At 34.8% G+C, this 17,018-nt stretch overlaps 2 protein-coding genes across 2 annotated transcripts; both read right to left on the bottom strand.

Annotated features, from left to right (window-relative positions):
• Positions 1-935: 935 nt before the first annotated feature.
• On the bottom strand, positions 936-1,718 carry LOC109213580. The gene has a single exon (XM_019377397.1). The coding sequence runs from the start codon at positions 1,632-1,634 to the stop codon at positions 1,239-1,241; it is 396 nt and encodes a 131-aa protein (XP_019232942.1). The 5' UTR covers positions 1,635-1,718; the 3' UTR covers positions 936-1,238.
• Positions 1,719-5,621: 3,903 nt separating this feature from the next.
• On the bottom strand, positions 5,622-7,667 carry LOC109213581 (cysteine-rich repeat secretory protein 60). The gene is made up of 3 exons (XM_019377398.1): positions 6,852-7,667; positions 6,074-6,184; positions 5,622-5,945 (listed from the first exon to the last, which is right to left on the bottom strand). Exons 1-3 carry the CDS (start codon positions 7,585-7,587, stop codon positions 5,938-5,940), a joined length of 855 nt encoding a protein of 284 aa, XP_019232943.1. The 5' UTR covers positions 7,588-7,667; the 3' UTR covers positions 5,622-5,937.
• Positions 7,668-17,018: the final 9,351 nt, after the last annotated feature.

Here is a 17,018-nt window from a genome sequence, read left to right on the forward strand (position 1 = left end):
CTTGTTTATTTTTCACATTCTCTACAGTTCTTTACACATATGCAACTAGGCGTACCACTGAGTTTAATCACCGATTTTATTGTTCATTCATAGACAGTTCAAAAGAGTACCTTAGACTCTTGACTTCTAATAATGCACAATACACAATCAAGAGCCCCACAAAGGATACAAGAAATATTGGAAATGTTTGCAGAAAAATGTTAATAATTAAGAGGCTCGCACATCAACTAGCATAGCGAGTTCATAATGTCTTATCACAGTACACTCCTCTATCCACATCTTACTTATTCAGACATACTAAAAACTCTCGAAAGCTCACATACTCAAAAAGGCACTGTAAAAGGTGTAAGAAAACCAAAAAGTCCTTTGTATACTAATAGCTTACCAAGTTATTGTAAGGCTGAGGCAAACATGTTTCACTATTTTCTCCTTCCCTACATTGCTTCCATACTTTTTCTGTTACGCCAATTACTTTGGAAAATCACCAATTCACGAATATCAATCCTAAAACTACAAGTTAGTAATCACTTTCAGTTAAAGAAAATCCAAGAGTAAGCAGCACACAGTAGAACAGTACTTGTCCTCCTTCAATACATGCAGCCACTGAATTTCCAACAATGCAAACAACAATCAGAATCGGTACAAAAAAGACACATGCAGCAACCAGCAGAAAAGGTTTATACTAATTCCTTAGCAGTTAGCACCCATTTATCCACACTGAGATACTAAAAATTATAAATCCACCATGCCCAGCATAAAAGCCCAAAGCTTTAGCCCTTCACAAGTTAAATTTTAACCTAAAAGTTGCAAACAAACCACTAAACATAAACCTCGGTTCAACAATCTGCCAATCATATCAACCCCACAGCACAAAGAACAATATGATCAAATTAACAACAACCACTACTACGCCATAATCATTGGTGTTGACTATATGAATCCTCAATATTCATTCTGCTCCAATTGAACCATTCCAATGCTCAATAATAACAACCAAATCCAAAATTTAATAAAAGACACTACCTTTAAACAATAAAATATCAAAAATCAGCATAGTAAAATAACATGTAATAAGCATACCAACATATATGTTCAACGTTAACTTAAAACTAAAGCAGAAAAAATGATATCCAATTCACAAAATACTCCATATTTAGCAGCAGCAACACAAAATGGATCTTTCATCCGATCCGAAAACTAAAAAGACCCAAAAACACGATCCATCAAATTATACCAGATCAATCCGAAGCCTTCAACTTCTCCACGCGCTTATTCAGCTGCTCAACTTTCACAACGAGACCAGTAACAGCATACAACAGCCAGTAAAAGGTTATAGCACACGCGATGAGAAGTGCGTTACGCTGAGACTTCATGATTGATTTCTGATGACGTAAGTGTTCAGATGGGGAACAAGATTCGGGCGATTCACAAGTGGGTCGGGTCTCGTATTTCCAGTAGATATCCATCAAGAGGAAGAGACAAAAAGGTACGATTGAGAGGAACGGCTTGAGGAGATTTCGGGTCACGGAGATTAGGCCTTTTCGAATCGGGTCAAGACCCGGGATTGTTAGGAGGAGGAGCATGATTGCTTCTGCTCCGGCGGCGTAGCCGAGAACAACCCATTCCAACGCCATTGATTTGAAAAAGCTTGGATTTTTTGATGTAAAAGAGGAAAGTGAAGAGTTGAAGAAATGGAAAGTGGAAAATAGAAAGAAATTTCAATACTTCATTAAGAATAGATATATTACGGGCCTTAACTACAAAAGCCCACTATGTGAATTGGACGTAAAAATAGCACGGTCTAGCCAATTTTCGGACTGGTCATTTAAAAATAGTTAGTATTTACCAAGTCAATGAAAAATAGCCACTATTTTGCTGCAACAGAGACCGGTCCAGCATAATATACTGGAGTTCGGTGCACATGTGTATGAACTTCCAGCATATTATGCTAGAACTCCAACACACAGAAAGTTCCAGCATAATATACTGGAGATTAGAGCACTTGTGTAAGAACTTCCAGCATATTATACTGGACCGGTATACTTTGCTGGAACTCCAGCATATTATGCTGGAGTTCTAGTGTACTTATGCTGAAACTCCATCATAATTATGATGGAGTTCCAGCACACTTATCCTGGAACTCCAGTATAATATGCTGGAGTTCAAGTATACTTATGCTAGAACTCCAGCATAATATACTGGCGTATTTTTCGGATTTTGAACAGTGTTTTCGCTCAGATTGATCTTTACATGAAAAGTGGCTAAATTTCGATTACTTTTGAAACTGGGCTATTTTTTAACGACCACTTGTAAATGTGGCTATTTTTAAATTTCTCCCGAATTGGACTGGTCTTGACCATGTACCTGCATTGTGGAGATCTTAGATTGGAGAATTAACTTAAGTAGTCGCCCGCTTAGTTTTTAAACTAAAAATAGTTGGCTGGTGTATAATATATGTATAATTTATATGTAATTTGTATATGACCGTGTATAATTAGAGTATAGTTTGTTTATATTATCTAGGAAAAGTAGACAGTAAGAGCCCGTTTGGATTGGCTTATTTTAAGTGCTTTTAAGCCAAAAATAGCTTTAAAGCCATTTTATAGTGTTTGGATAAAGTGAAAAACAAGCGAAAAACTAGAATTCCTAACTTACGGAATATGCTTAAAAGTCACTTAAAATAAGCTCATCCAAACGGGCTCTAAATCAGGTAGGCTATTTTGCTTAAAGATCTCTCTTGGACTTCAGTCCTTGTCTAAATGGCCCAATATGTGTACCCGTTCGGCTAATTTTCTCAAATAGCCTTTTTAGGTCACTCTATTTTTTTATTTTTTATTTTTTATTTTGTCTCTATTTTAAGAGTTTTTCAAATATAGCCTAAGTGTTTCACAGCCGGAAGAAAGAAAAATTTACCACTATCGGTTCTAATAACTTTAGTCAACTGGGCTAAAGTTTGATAATAAATTTTTTCATAGGTAGTCCGATGGTTTTAAGTTTTTCTACAAAGGTATAAGAGAATATGTGGAAAGTTCAAACATCCAAAATAATGATAGACTTCATTTGTTTGTACATTTCTCATGCATTAAACTTATGTGCTAGGTTTAATTTCATTGCTCCAAACAGCTCGATTTTTTTGTTGTTTTTCACCTATCACTTTATATATTGGTACAAACAATCAAACACAAATACACAATATAATAATAGCAAAGTTGTACAATATGTATCTAGACACATGTTATTTCTAAGATGTATAATTTTCTAGAGAGGTAAAGGAGAGTCATCCAATATTCCCATAGTGGTTAATTTACTTTATTACACCTTTGATATATACACCTACCCCTATGAACTTTACAGCTTAATTTGAAGGACATTATATTTCCCATATCTTTAGATTATTGGTCATTTTTCCAGCATAAAGAAGATGGCTTTTTACTATCTATATATATGATTGATGTAAAAGCAAGTTAGCTACTATTATGCACTGTTTTTTCGTGCCACGGTTTTTTTTAGGAATTAATTAATAACTAAAAATAGTCGATGAATATATAATATATGTATAATCTATGTATAATATGTATAAAATTATATATAATCTATATATACTGACGTTAGTAAAAGTAAACAATGAATTTGACTGACTATTTGATAAAAACCCTAATTTTTTTCTTGGTCTATAAGCTTTGCAAAAAGCTCATGGACATGCTATTAAAGGGAAGAATATACAGAGTGATTCCTTTTCAACTTTATATGAAATGATAAGGAATATTATTGAATCACTTTATTATAAAGATGTTAACATGTCGTCCACTAATATTTTCCATGGCTTATGTGTGCCACTCACCATTTTGGTTGATCGTATATAGGGTGAATATATTGAGACGGTCAATATCATATATAGTCCAATGAAATAAGTTTATTTAATTAGAAGCCTTCAAATTTCTCAAAGAACTTTCCTTTTGGGTTAATACACACTTTCACCAAAGTTTGACCATAATTTGTGTTCTCATAACCTCATTCTTGTTTAGATGATTATACATGCTATTCAAGGATGTGATAGTGTAATTCATGCTAGGAAAGGGAGTATTGACGCAACCCTATAGTTATTTCTGTATGATCTATAGTTTACGGGTTCGAGCGGTGGAATCAGCCACTGGTGTTTGCATTAGAGTAGACTGCCTATATTACACTCCTTTGAGATGGGTCATTTCCCAAATCTTGCATGGACGTGAGATACTTCGTGCACCGAGCTGTTATTTTCTAGTATAATTCATGCAAGATTAATCAATTCGGTTAGTGCCAAAACTTATTGTTATTGAGAAGAATGATGAGTTTTATTTTTACTTAATTATGTCTTGGATCCTCTCTTATTAAATAAAAGTTTGTAAAACTTTTTCTTTCACTTGATCTGGATTTTTATGTAGGTGTCAATCTCAATGATATTATCCTTGACCCTATGAAATTTTCGGATCATGTATCCCGTAAGGTGATTTTGATTGATCCACTATTTTAATTTCTTGATCAATTCAAACTTGTCTCTACATCATATAGGGGTTAGGGTATACTTTTTGTGATCCTAATATTTTATTCGAGATGAATAAGATAGGCCACTTTGTAGTACAGAGGCGTATCTAATGTAGAAGCTATGGGTTCAATCGAACTCATAGCCTGTGTTCATACCATATATTTTTTGCCCAAAAAATCATTAAATATATACCAATAATAAATTTTGAAACCAATAAATTAGATAAAATATGGTAGAATTACGAATCCGAGCCCATAAAGTTTAAATCATGGATCTGTCTATGTTGCAGTATATTTTTAGCACTTTCCAAGTCTACACCAATAGAAAAAAAGTGTAGGAGTAACCAACAATGATTGTGGTGAAGTGATAATTATTCTCTCATCCTTAATTAAAGATTTCGGATTCGAACTGTTGATATAAAGTCGTTCTTATTAGGGAGCACTTTACCCCTAATGTTATATTTTCCGACACAATTCGAATTTAGTCAGATCCAAATACGAATACCGAACAACGCTATAACAAGGCCAAGGACATGAAATCTATATGATTAATCTCGGAGTTTGACTCAAAAATTATTATTCTGGAGAGTCTGGGTACTATAATATCAATTTAAAAATTCAATTTGGCCTAAAAAATCGAATTTAGTACTTACGTTGGGATGGATGGACTAAAAAGTAAGTAAAAATTATGTTTACTTGGTATCTTAAAATAAAATTTTTGTTTGTACGTGCTGATAAAGTCTGCATGGGAAGTTGATAGTAAAGAAAAAAGTTGCATATAATGTATAACAATAATATTATTGATAGTCTGAGGCCTTTTAAAGAAAACTACGTGAATTTAACAAAAACAGACAATATAAAAGCATGTCCTGATATATTTAATAATATTTTTGTTTCCCATTATAACGGCTTTCCCTATTGTGATATGAATAAATTCAGTTACTCTCTAAGTAAAGAAAAAATTATTTGGTGTAATTCCGTTGATGAGAAGCTCCAAGTATACCGATAATACATGATTTTCAGTATGAATATGAATTTAATCGAATTTAATGTGAATATCGGATATCGAGTTTAAAAAAGAAGTCCAAGTACTAAAATAATAAAACAAAAGAATAATTCATAATAATCCACCATCACATGAACATTCACAAAAAGCAAAAGCAATTTCTTTACATCAAAGTAAAGAGTGGAATCTAAGGCTTTTTCTTCATTTCTTTTTCTTTCTTTTTTTTATTAGTACACATCCCTAGAGCTCATCTTCACTTCGAAATCTCCTTTTCAATGAAGAATAATATAAAATAAATCTCTTTCTAAAAAGACTAAATACATAAAAAGAAAAGAAAAGGACATGTTGACGTAGATGATGGAGTAAAATGCCAGCAAAAGCATATCAATTTTTCAGAACTCATTTATAATTTATTTACCTGCAAAAAGTAAAACAAGAGAACATAATTAATTTACTCCAATATTAATTGAGAACAAAAAAATCTTAAAATGGTAGAAATAAAAGATAAAAAAATTGTTAGAAATAAGGGTAAGAAATTGCTTTTACCATTTCTTGAAAATATTCTTCTCATGAAAGTTAAGAAAATGATGAGAAGAGCAACCCCAGCTAATAATCCAATAATAAGTGCAAATGTCTTCTCACTCTCACTATGAGAATCTGCATGAGTTTAATTAGAGATATTAAATACATAATCCAAATTATAAATTAAAATACAGTGCTGAATTCTACCAAATTCCCAAGTTAAAGCGTAATAGCTAAATTCTATACCTACGTTAAAACAAACTATAGAAAATTATTTATTCATTCTAGATGCTCTTATTTATTTATTTTCCAAAAAAAAAAGAACATATTCTTTGTAGAAAAAGAACCTTAAAATATGTATGGGGGAATAAATGTGAATATCCAAAAAAAAAAAATGTGAATATCCCTCCTCGTTATTTCTTATACTTCTTTTTGATATACTTCACACATAGATACCAAAATAATGTGGAAATATTAAAATAACAAAAGATAAAATTAGGTAATTAAAATTATATCGTTTGATAAAACAAAATAATCTAACGGCTGAAATAACAACTTATATTGCTATTTTGATCTCGATCTTCTTGTTAGTAAAATTGGTGAATTAAACGAAGGTAATTTAACTCTTCATTGAAACCTATATAACAGTTTTTATGCTGATATAACATATTTAGATCCATAAATACTTAACTGCATAAGGAACTATAGTTACGCGATATACATGAAAACACGGTAAGCAGGTAAGTTTTAACGTCACCGAAATGTAATTTCACCTTTAAAAAAAATAAAAAAATCAACTTACCATGATGATTAGGTTTATTAGCATAAATATGAGCTCCACTAGTTGTATATCTAGCATAACATTTTCCCAAAAACATATCACCGTACACTCCACCACCACACTCTTTTTTCAGCCGTCCGATCGATTCCGATAAGCAATCTTGACATTGGGCCATACTTAAATCTCCTACACATTGGGCCATACCTTGTACATCTTCCGACCCACCAACTCTATAAAGCCCATTACCGCCCATTAAACCGCCCAAAACTGAATCCCTTCGGCCCATTTGATCCAAATCAAACCCATTTGACGGCCCACATTTTTTCATAACTACACTTTTATCGTCTGAGCCCAAAAAAGAACTATTATCATACTTTATAAAACACCCTTGTAATTGTAGAGCACCACCACAAGTTTGTGGGCACAACTCGGTGAGTTGACTCACCGATCGTGCTATACACGTGGCGCAATCCGGCATGGACAAGTCACCTCTACATTGATATAGACCGTTGATCATGTCTTGTTGCGTGGACCCCACAATGCTATATTTGTTGTATGATGAATAGGTTGCTGAGTTAACTAGGGAAGTGAGTAGTGAGTTGAGATTCGACTCGTAAGGCGAGTTTGGTGAATATTTTATTTGTGAGCAACCACCATAAATAAAACCATCAACTGAAGAATCTGAGAAAATTAGAGGAAAGAAGAAAGAAAAGAAAATGTACATGAAAATGAGAAGAAAATGGAGAATTTTAGCCATTTTCTTGAGAAATTTTTAGAGCTATTAGCTAAGGGTGTGAGAGAGTTTGAGATATGGTTGCTTCAATGAGTATATAAGGAAAGAGGTTGTCATAATTTCTTTTTCTATTATGTTTTTCTATTTATGAATAAATGGCATGCAAAAAGTTTAGGGAGTGGAATTGGAAATAACACAAAGCTATGGGCCAGCCTAATCCATTCTTTTTAAATGGAAAAAGTTGCAAATTTTCCTTTATACTATCCAAAATTGATTTAATTTTTCATCATCTTTTGGTCCAATTATACCGTTATCGTTACTGTTAGCAAATTTTCTCGTATTTGCTCTTGTTATTTATTGACCTTCAGCGTAATGGGTAAGACCCCACTAGGAGTGACAAACGGGCGGGTCGGGTCGGATATGGTTCGGGTCAAAAGCGGGTAATGAAAAACGGATCAACTATCCGACCTGACCCACATTTAATACGGATAAAAAACGGGTTAACCGTCGGATAATATGGGTAACCATATTATCCATGACTTTTTGCATATGATCACTTTTGAGAGAATTCTTAGTCTCTCTAACTTGAGAAACCCCAATTTGAGGCTTTACAAATGTAAAAGTTAGACCTATTAGTTATCCATTTTCTAAATGGATAATATGGTTCTTATCCATATTTGACCCGTTTTTTAAAAGTTTATTATCCAACCTATTTTTTAGTGGATAATATGGGTTGTTAACTATTTTCTTTTAACCATTTTGCCACCACTAGACCCTACATATCCAAATCTTCGGGACTTCAATCTTTAATTATGATTTAAATTTACTTTTGGATTGGAGCTCCGTTAACGATCAAGGATCAAAGATCAAAATGAGACTGTAATATAGGGAAATTTTTGACCTTTTTTTAAAAAAAAAAATATGGGAAGCTTTTTAAATATTAGAACAAATGTAAAGGAAAAAAGCTACTTTGCTTGATCAAGTAAAAGTAAAAAGTTGTGCTTTATAGTTTTTAGTGCTTACCATTATAAAATGAGCTTAAGAGTATTATTTACTGATTCAACTTGCTGCTTTACTTTTCTCTTGGTTTTTTTTTGGGGGGGGGGGGGGGGGGGGGAGGTTCAAATAGTACGGTTGGGTATGTCACTTTATATAAATGATTATTGCATGTGGCGGAAATTCATGTAATATACAATCGTCCTAATATTCTTACACATATTTTAATCAAAATGAGATGAAGTGATGAACTTACATAATAATGTTAATTTACGCGGATAACTTGCATATAAAATTATATCACTTAGTCATGAAAATTGATATAATTTGGTATAAGTACTTAGTGCGGATAAGTATTTACCAAACAAAAATTCACTGGTTAATAAGAAATGGTCCGGATGGATTTATATGATCTTTTCTATAATGACCAAGTAGTTTAAATATATAAGTAATAATGTCGCACGACTTATCATTCCAAATTATTTTTGGAGACAAAAGCTATAAATGAGAGTTAATTTTACCTATGGTCATTGAACTTTTGTGTTTGTTACCCAAAAGTTACTTTACTTTTTTTTGTTACGTAAAAATCATTTAACTTTGTGTTCATTACACAAAAGTCATTTTTCTTTCTTTTGTTACACAAAAATCATTCTACTTTGCTCTAGTTATCACAAAAACCACATTTTTACTTGAAAGTCTATTATGCCCTTGATATTATATAAACCTTCATATTTATGTAATACCTTCTATATTATATACTATATAATATATTTTTACCTAAGTATTTTATTTATAAATAAAATAACTTAATATTATTTTATTTATTATCTTTATAATATATATTTTAGACAAGGTGGGTTGCTCTGGTGGTAAGCACCCTCCACTTCCAACCAAGAGGTTGTGAGTTCGAGTTACTCCAAGAGCAAAGAGAGAGTTCTTGGAGGGAAGGATCGGGGGGGGGGGGGGGGGGGGGGTCTATTGGAAACAGCTTCTCTACCCCAGGGTAGAGGTAAGGTCCGCATACACACTACTCTCCCTAGACCCCACTAGTGGGATTATACCGGGTTGTTGTTGTTGTATATTCAAATATTTAATTTTTTCTTAACGTTAATTTTCAAGATATATTAGTAGCGTTATAAAACAACTTTTTTCAGCAATTCTTTTTTTTTTTTGAATTTAATTGACCGACCAAAGTTGGTTGGTAATTTCCGACCAACTTTGGTCGGTATGCCCTTCTTACCTTCAAAATACCGACCACATGTTAATGGTCGCGTTTTAGACGGTTATTGGCCATTACCGACCAACTTTGGTCGGTTTTTTTGGACGGTTTTTCCTGAATTTCTAGTAGTGTAATTTTCCAAATAACCAATTGCCCAGGTAAATCTCCAGGAAAATATCCCCAGCTAAATTCGCATGTAGAGTTACCTAGGAATTTTCCTTTAGATTAACATATATTTTTTTCCTCATTTTTTGTTTGTTTGTTTACCTATGAATTTTCTCACGGAAATGTACTTGCCGATTTATTTCTCTACTAATATAATTAAAGTTACTGACAAATTTAATAACGCTACTAATATATCTTGAAATTAAAGTTAAGAAAAAAATTAAATATACGAATATATTATAAAAATAATGAATAAAATAATATTAAGTTATTTTATTTATAAATAAAATATATAAGTAAAAATATATTATATAGTATATAATATAGAAGGTATTACATAAATATGAAGGTTTATATAATATCAATGGCATAATAGACTTTTCAAGTAAAAATATGACTTTTGTGATAACTAGAGCAAAGTAAAATAATTTTTGTGTAACAAAAGAAAGAAAAGTGACTTTTGTATAATGAGCACAAAGTTAAATGATTTTTACATAACAAAAAAAAGAAAAGTGACTTTTGGGTAACAAACCCAAAAGTTCAATGACCATGGATAAAATTAACTCCTATATATTGTTGGAGATTCAAAACCCCAGCTCAATTTGGACATTAATGGAGGTATGAGGTCTGAACGAGGAAGAAGAGGAAAGAAGAAGGAAGACCGGCCAAACTAGGGTTATTTCGATATAACCTAGGATATATGTTGGGTGTTCTTTATTTGAAGGAGTTATGAAATCACAGCCATACATCATACTTTGGAGTGGCTAATCACAGCCACATATCTTTTCCTGATGGATTAAATCTGGACCTTTGATTTGCTTAATTGGTAGAAGCTTCTTACCTCACCAGAAAGTCACGTGAGGGAATATTGATTAGTTAGGATAGAATTTTTCTGTTGCAAATAGAAAAATACAAATAGGACAAGTGTAAATAGTAATTTTCCTTTTCTTTATTTTTATTCAATACTCAATTGTATATATATACATGTACAGACAATTGAATCAATACACAGAAAATTTCTCTATCTCTTCAATCATCTATTTCATCAATTCTGCATAGCTAAGTCTTCAAATTCCTTCATGGTATCAGAGCAGTGAGCTCGATCCAACATCAATCATCAATCAGTAAACTCTTTCCTTCAGCTCCAAGTGAAAGAATATAAGTGTAACTGGTGAAACCACAGCTGCAGTTGCAGAAACTGGAAACAATCCTAAGGCAGCAGGATATGATATCAATCATCCATATCATCTTAACAACTCAGATTCACCTGGAATGACCCTAATCAACACTGTGTTTGATGGAAGAGGTTATCCAGGATGGAAGAGATCCATTCTTTTATCCCTATCAGCCAAGAAGAAACTTGGATTCATCAATGGGGCTTGCAAGGCTCCAGATCTGAACTCTACTGATTATGAGCATTGGAGCTGTGTCAATGACATGGTTACATCTTGGATTCTAAATGCACTGTCAAAGGAGATTGCTGACAGTGTGATATACTAAAAAACAGCTAAGGAACCTTGGGACAGCTTGGAACAAAGATTTGGCAAATCCATTGGTGCCAAACTCTTCCACCTGCAAAAGGAGCTGTCAAGTTTAACACAAGGTAATAGTGATATTGCTGGATATTTCACCAAATTTAAGAGGCTGTGGGATGAATTAGATGCTCTAAATGTAATCATAACCTGTTCATGTGTGTGTTTATGTGAGGGAAAAGCTAAGCTGACTAAGTTTTTGGAAGATCAAAGGTTGATTCAATTTTTGATGGGATTGAATGATGTATATGCACAAGCTAGAGGAAACATTCTTATAATGAGTCCTTTGCCTAGCATGGACATTGCATACTCAGTACTTTTACAGGATGAGAACCAAAGGGAAATATATGCAAATGCACATTTCAGTTCAGATTCTGCATCTTTCATGGTGGATGGACAAGGAAAACAATCAAATGCACAGGTTTTTGTTGAATTTGCAGCTTTCATGGCAGCAGGACAAGGAAGGAATAATCAAAAATTCAGAAATCAAGGCCCTAGAGGAACAGTGGCTGCTCAGAAGTTCAACAATCCAGCTCAAAAGGTTGCAAGACCACAGCAGAAATTCAGAGGGAAGAAGAAATACAATCCTAATCTGTCTTGTGCCTATTGTGGGAAGATAGGACATACACAAGAAGTCTGTTACAGACTCATTGGCTTCCCAGATGACTTTGAATTCACTAACCCAAAGACTTATCAAAATCATGTCAAGGCAAATGTGGCAACAACACATGAGGAAGATAATGCAACATGGCAGAACAATGAGACCAACATCAGCAGTTTTGGACAACATTTCAGCAAGGAACAAATTGCAGAGATGATGGATATATACAAACAGGCAAAATCAGCACAGACTAGAGGATCAAGAATTAATGCAAATGATGTGGCTGGTACTATTCTGAAATACTCAGGATCAGTGTTTACTAGTTTGAAATCAGGCTCCTGGATAATTAATTCTGGAGCATCAGAACATATGTGTTTTGACCCCAATTCTTTCTTGTTTCTAATTCCACTCCCAGTACCTTTAAACATTAATTTACCTAACTCTTTCAAGGTAAGTGTTACTCATATTGGGAGTATCTCCATTCTGCCAGCTCATGTTTTAACTAATGTCCTTCATGTGCCAGATTTTAAATATAATTTATTATCTGTTCATAAGTTCTGTGTGCAATTCAAGTATAATCTTCTACTTACATCTAGTGGGTGTCTGTTGCAGGGCCTTTCAATGAGGAGTCCTCAAGTTTTTAGTGAAGTTAGAGAAGGTCTCTACCTGTTAGAACCCAGTAATTTCAAGTCTAGTAGTATGCTTAGTAGAGATGTAATTTCATTTTCAAAAGGAAGAAGTTCTAGTTCTAGGTCTGTCTTAGGTTCTGAGTCAGTTCATGTTAATGTGATACCTGATGTAAAGCTTTGGCATGAAAGGTTGGGTCATGTTCCAATTTCAGCAATGAAACATTTACATTTCTTTCATTGTGCTTCAAATTCTGATTTGATTTGTGATATCTGCCCTAAAGCTAAACAGACTAGGAATCCTTTTCCCATCAGTAGCATAAAATCCAAGCATGTTTTTGATCTTATACATATTGATACTTGGGGACCCTATAAATCTAGCACTTACAATGATTTCAAATATTTCCTCACTATTGTTGATGACTACAGTAGAGGAACCTGGACATTCTTATTGAGTGCTAAAAGCAATGCTTTTCCCATGCTTAAGAGTTTCCTATCTATGGTGGAGAGACAATTAAATGTGAAGGTTAAGATGATAAGGTCTGATAATGCTTTGGAATTAGGAAAGGGGACACAAGAAGCAGATTTTCTTGCATCAGAAGGGATACTGCATCAGTTAAGTTGTGTTGGTACTCCTCAACAAAATGGAATTGTTGAGAGGAAGCACATGCATCTCCTAGAGGTTGCAAGGGGTTTAATGTTCCAGTCTAGACTACCAATATCATATTGGGGAGAGTCTATTCTGACTGCAACACACATCATCAATAGATTGCCTTCCAGAGAACTAAATGGTAAGACTCCTTTTGAAGTCCTTTTCAAACAAAAGCCTAGGTATGACTATTTGAGAAATTTTGGATGTCTATGCTATGCTTCTACCATAACACAAGGAAGAAGCAAATTTGATGAGAGAGCAACAGCTTGTGTATTGATTGGATACCCTTTGAATCAAAAAGGATACAAGCTGTTGGAACTGGAAACTAAGAGGATTTTTGTTTCTAGAGATGTTAAATATTTTGAGTCACATTTTCCTTTTGCTAAATTTAAACCTATCAACAATCCTATTTTTTCAGATTCCCCTCTTTCCTTGGATTCCAACTCCTCTCAACATGTACAGGAGGAAATATCCTCTACAGAAGATATGGACCTTAACAATCCAATTTCTCCACCATCACCTTATTTTCAACCTCACTCTTCAGATTCATACACCACACCCATTTCTCACCAGCCTGTTTCACCTGTCCCTTACACTATTCCTAACATATACCCAACCAATTCTCCTATTTCTGCACCTAGACAGGAAGTTTTATTGAGGAGGTCTGATAAAATCACACAACAACCAGTGTATCTTAAGGACTATGTGTGTAACAGTATCATGTTTGCTGATCTGGACAAGGCATGTTTTTCTCACCCTACTAGGCCTAGTGCCTATTCCTTTTCCTCTCTCACTATCAGTAATCAACACCTGATCCAGTCCCTATCTATTTTAAATGAACCTAATAGTTATGAAGAGGTTTCTCAATATCCAGGTTGGAGACAAGCTATGGAATCAGAAATTCAAGCTTTACAAGACAATCAAACTTGGAAAGTGGTTGAGTTGCCTAAAGGCAAGAAGCCATTGCCTTGTAAATGGGTTTATAAGGTCAAGCACTTATCTGATGGAACCATTGAAAGACTAAAAACAAGACTTGTAGTAGGGGGGGGGGATATCCAAAGAGAGGGGATAGACTACAGTGAAACTTTCTCTCCGGTAGTCAAGATGACAACTATTAGATGTCTTCTTGTTGTTTCATCAAAAAGGGGTTGGAATGTGTCTCACTTAGATGTGAATAATGCATTTTTACATAGAGATTTACAAGAGGAAGTGTACATGAAATTTCCAGCAGGACTTTCCCCTCCTAGTCCCACTCATGTTTGTCTGTTGAAAAAGTCTTTATATAGTTTGAAGCAAGCTTCACGGCAGTGGTATGCTCGGCTTGCAGGGGCATTGAGTTTCAAAGGATACTCATCATCACTGAATGATTATTCTCTATTTTTTAAGAAAAGAGGTGGTCTCATATCTATTTTAGCAGTTTATGTTGATGACATATTATTAACAGGGGACGATATACAAGAAATTCAAAACATCAAAGAATTCCTAAACTCTGAGTTCAAGGTAAAGGACTTAGGAGACATGCACTATTTTCTTGGGCTAGAAGTTTTACGAGAAAGTAATGGTTTTATTATCAGTCAACGAAAATTTACCTTGGATATGCTCAAGGAATTTGATGTCTCTCATTTGCCTCGTGCAACTTCTCCTCTGGATCCCTCTTCTAAGCTTCAAGCAGACGATGGTCCTCTCATGTCACGACCCAGATTTCCCACCCTCGGGAGTCGTGATGGCGCCTACTAATGTGAGCTAGGCAAGCCAAACTTTTAATCTAAATACTTCATTAACCAATTATTTCCTTTTAACAAATATAAGGCGATAACGTGATAACAACGAAAATTCAAATTTAAGCGGAAGACAACAATAACATTTATGAAAATTGTAACTATTACGAATACTTAAGCCTTAACCACCCAAAACCTGGTGTCACAGTGTCACAGACAGTCTACGATTGCTACATACAAGGTCTGAAGAAATAACAGTACACTATTTCTGAAACAAGGAAAATGAAACAGGGAACAGAAGATAGAGGAGACGCCAGGGCCTGCGGACGCCTGCAGGTCTACCTTGGATCTCCGCGTGGACTGAAGGTAGCCAACTGATCTACTGTCCGAAGTCAACAGCACTGGGATCTGCACAAAAGAGTGCAGTAGTATCAGCACAACCGACCCCATGTGCTGGTAAGTGTCTAGCCTAACCTCGGCGAAGTAGTGACGAGGCTAGGACCAGACTACCACATAACCTGTGTAGTTCAAATATATACAGCGGAAAAGAAATACAGAAGTAAACACGTAAAGATGGGAGGGGGAAACATGTTTCGGGGAATAACAGGTAAAAACAGAATATCAATAGAATTATAAAGGATCAAAATCCAACCACTAACAAGAATAAAGAAAGGCAAACGCAGATTTCACTTTCTCTTCACATCTCGTGGCAGGCGTGCCAGCCGCTCCCATTTCATGTATCTTGTGGCAGGCGTGCCACCCGCTCCCATTTCATGTATCTCGTGGCAGGCGTGCCACCCGCTCCCATTTCATGTATCTTGTGGTAGGCGTACCACCCGCTCCCATTTCATTATATCTTGTGGTAGGCGTACCACCCGCTCCCATTTACAAGCCAACAATAATCACAAGGAATCCCGACAAGGGAACAATAATATTAAACAAACATCCGGCAAGGGAACAATGATATCTCAACAATATCCCGGCAAGGGAACAATAATATCTTAACAATATCCCGGCAAGGGAACAATAATATCTCAACAATATCCCGACAAGGGAACAATAATATCAAACAAACATCCTGGCAAGGGAACAATGATGATAATAATATGTGAGGCACAATAAACCACAACAAAGTCATAACAATTTATGACACAAGACTCACAGGCATGCTTGACACCGACGTATAAATACTCGTCACCATGCCTATACGTCGTACTCCACAATTAACACGTAGCAAATAGACATAACTCCTAATCCCTCAAGCTAAGGTTAGACCAAACACTTACCTCGACGCCACGAACACAATTCACGATTCAATTATAACTTTACCCTTGATTCCACCACCAATTCCCTAGTATCTAGTCACAAGTTACTTAATTACATCAATAAACGATAAATGAATCAACCCCAATGCATGAAAATGAGTTTTCCAAAGTTTTACCCAAAAAGTCAAAAATTGCCCCCGGGCCCACATGGTCAAAACCCGAGGTTCGAACCAAAACCCGATCACCCATTCCCCCACGAACTCAAATATATAATTTGTTTTGAAATCGGACCTCAAATCGAGGTCCAAATCCCCAATTTTTGAAAAACCTAGGTTCTACCCAAAAGCCAAAACACCCAATTTTCCCCCATGAAAATCATTGATTTGAAGTTGAAATCATGTTAAAAAAGATGTTAAGAATTGAAGGAAGTTGGTTAAAATCGACTTACAATTGATTTGGAGAAGAAGAAATCCTTGAAAAGTCGCCTAAGTGTGTTTATGTTTTGAGAGAATATGAAAATGGGTTAAAAATTCGGCTAAGTATAAAAGTTGCAGGTCTCAGATGTGGGAATTGCAAACAGGGGTTCGCAATTGCGAACCCCGACCTCTGCTGATATGGGAAATGCGACGCATTTGCGATCAGAAATGTCGCATTTACGACTTGGGAATTGCGAAGAAAGGG

Source organism: Nicotiana attenuata, unplaced genomic scaffold, assembly GCF_001879085.1.
Source record: "Nicotiana attenuata strain UT unplaced genomic scaffold, NIATTr2, whole genome shotgun sequence".
Taxonomy (NCBI): domain Eukaryota; kingdom Viridiplantae; phylum Streptophyta; class Magnoliopsida; order Solanales; family Solanaceae; genus Nicotiana; species Nicotiana attenuata.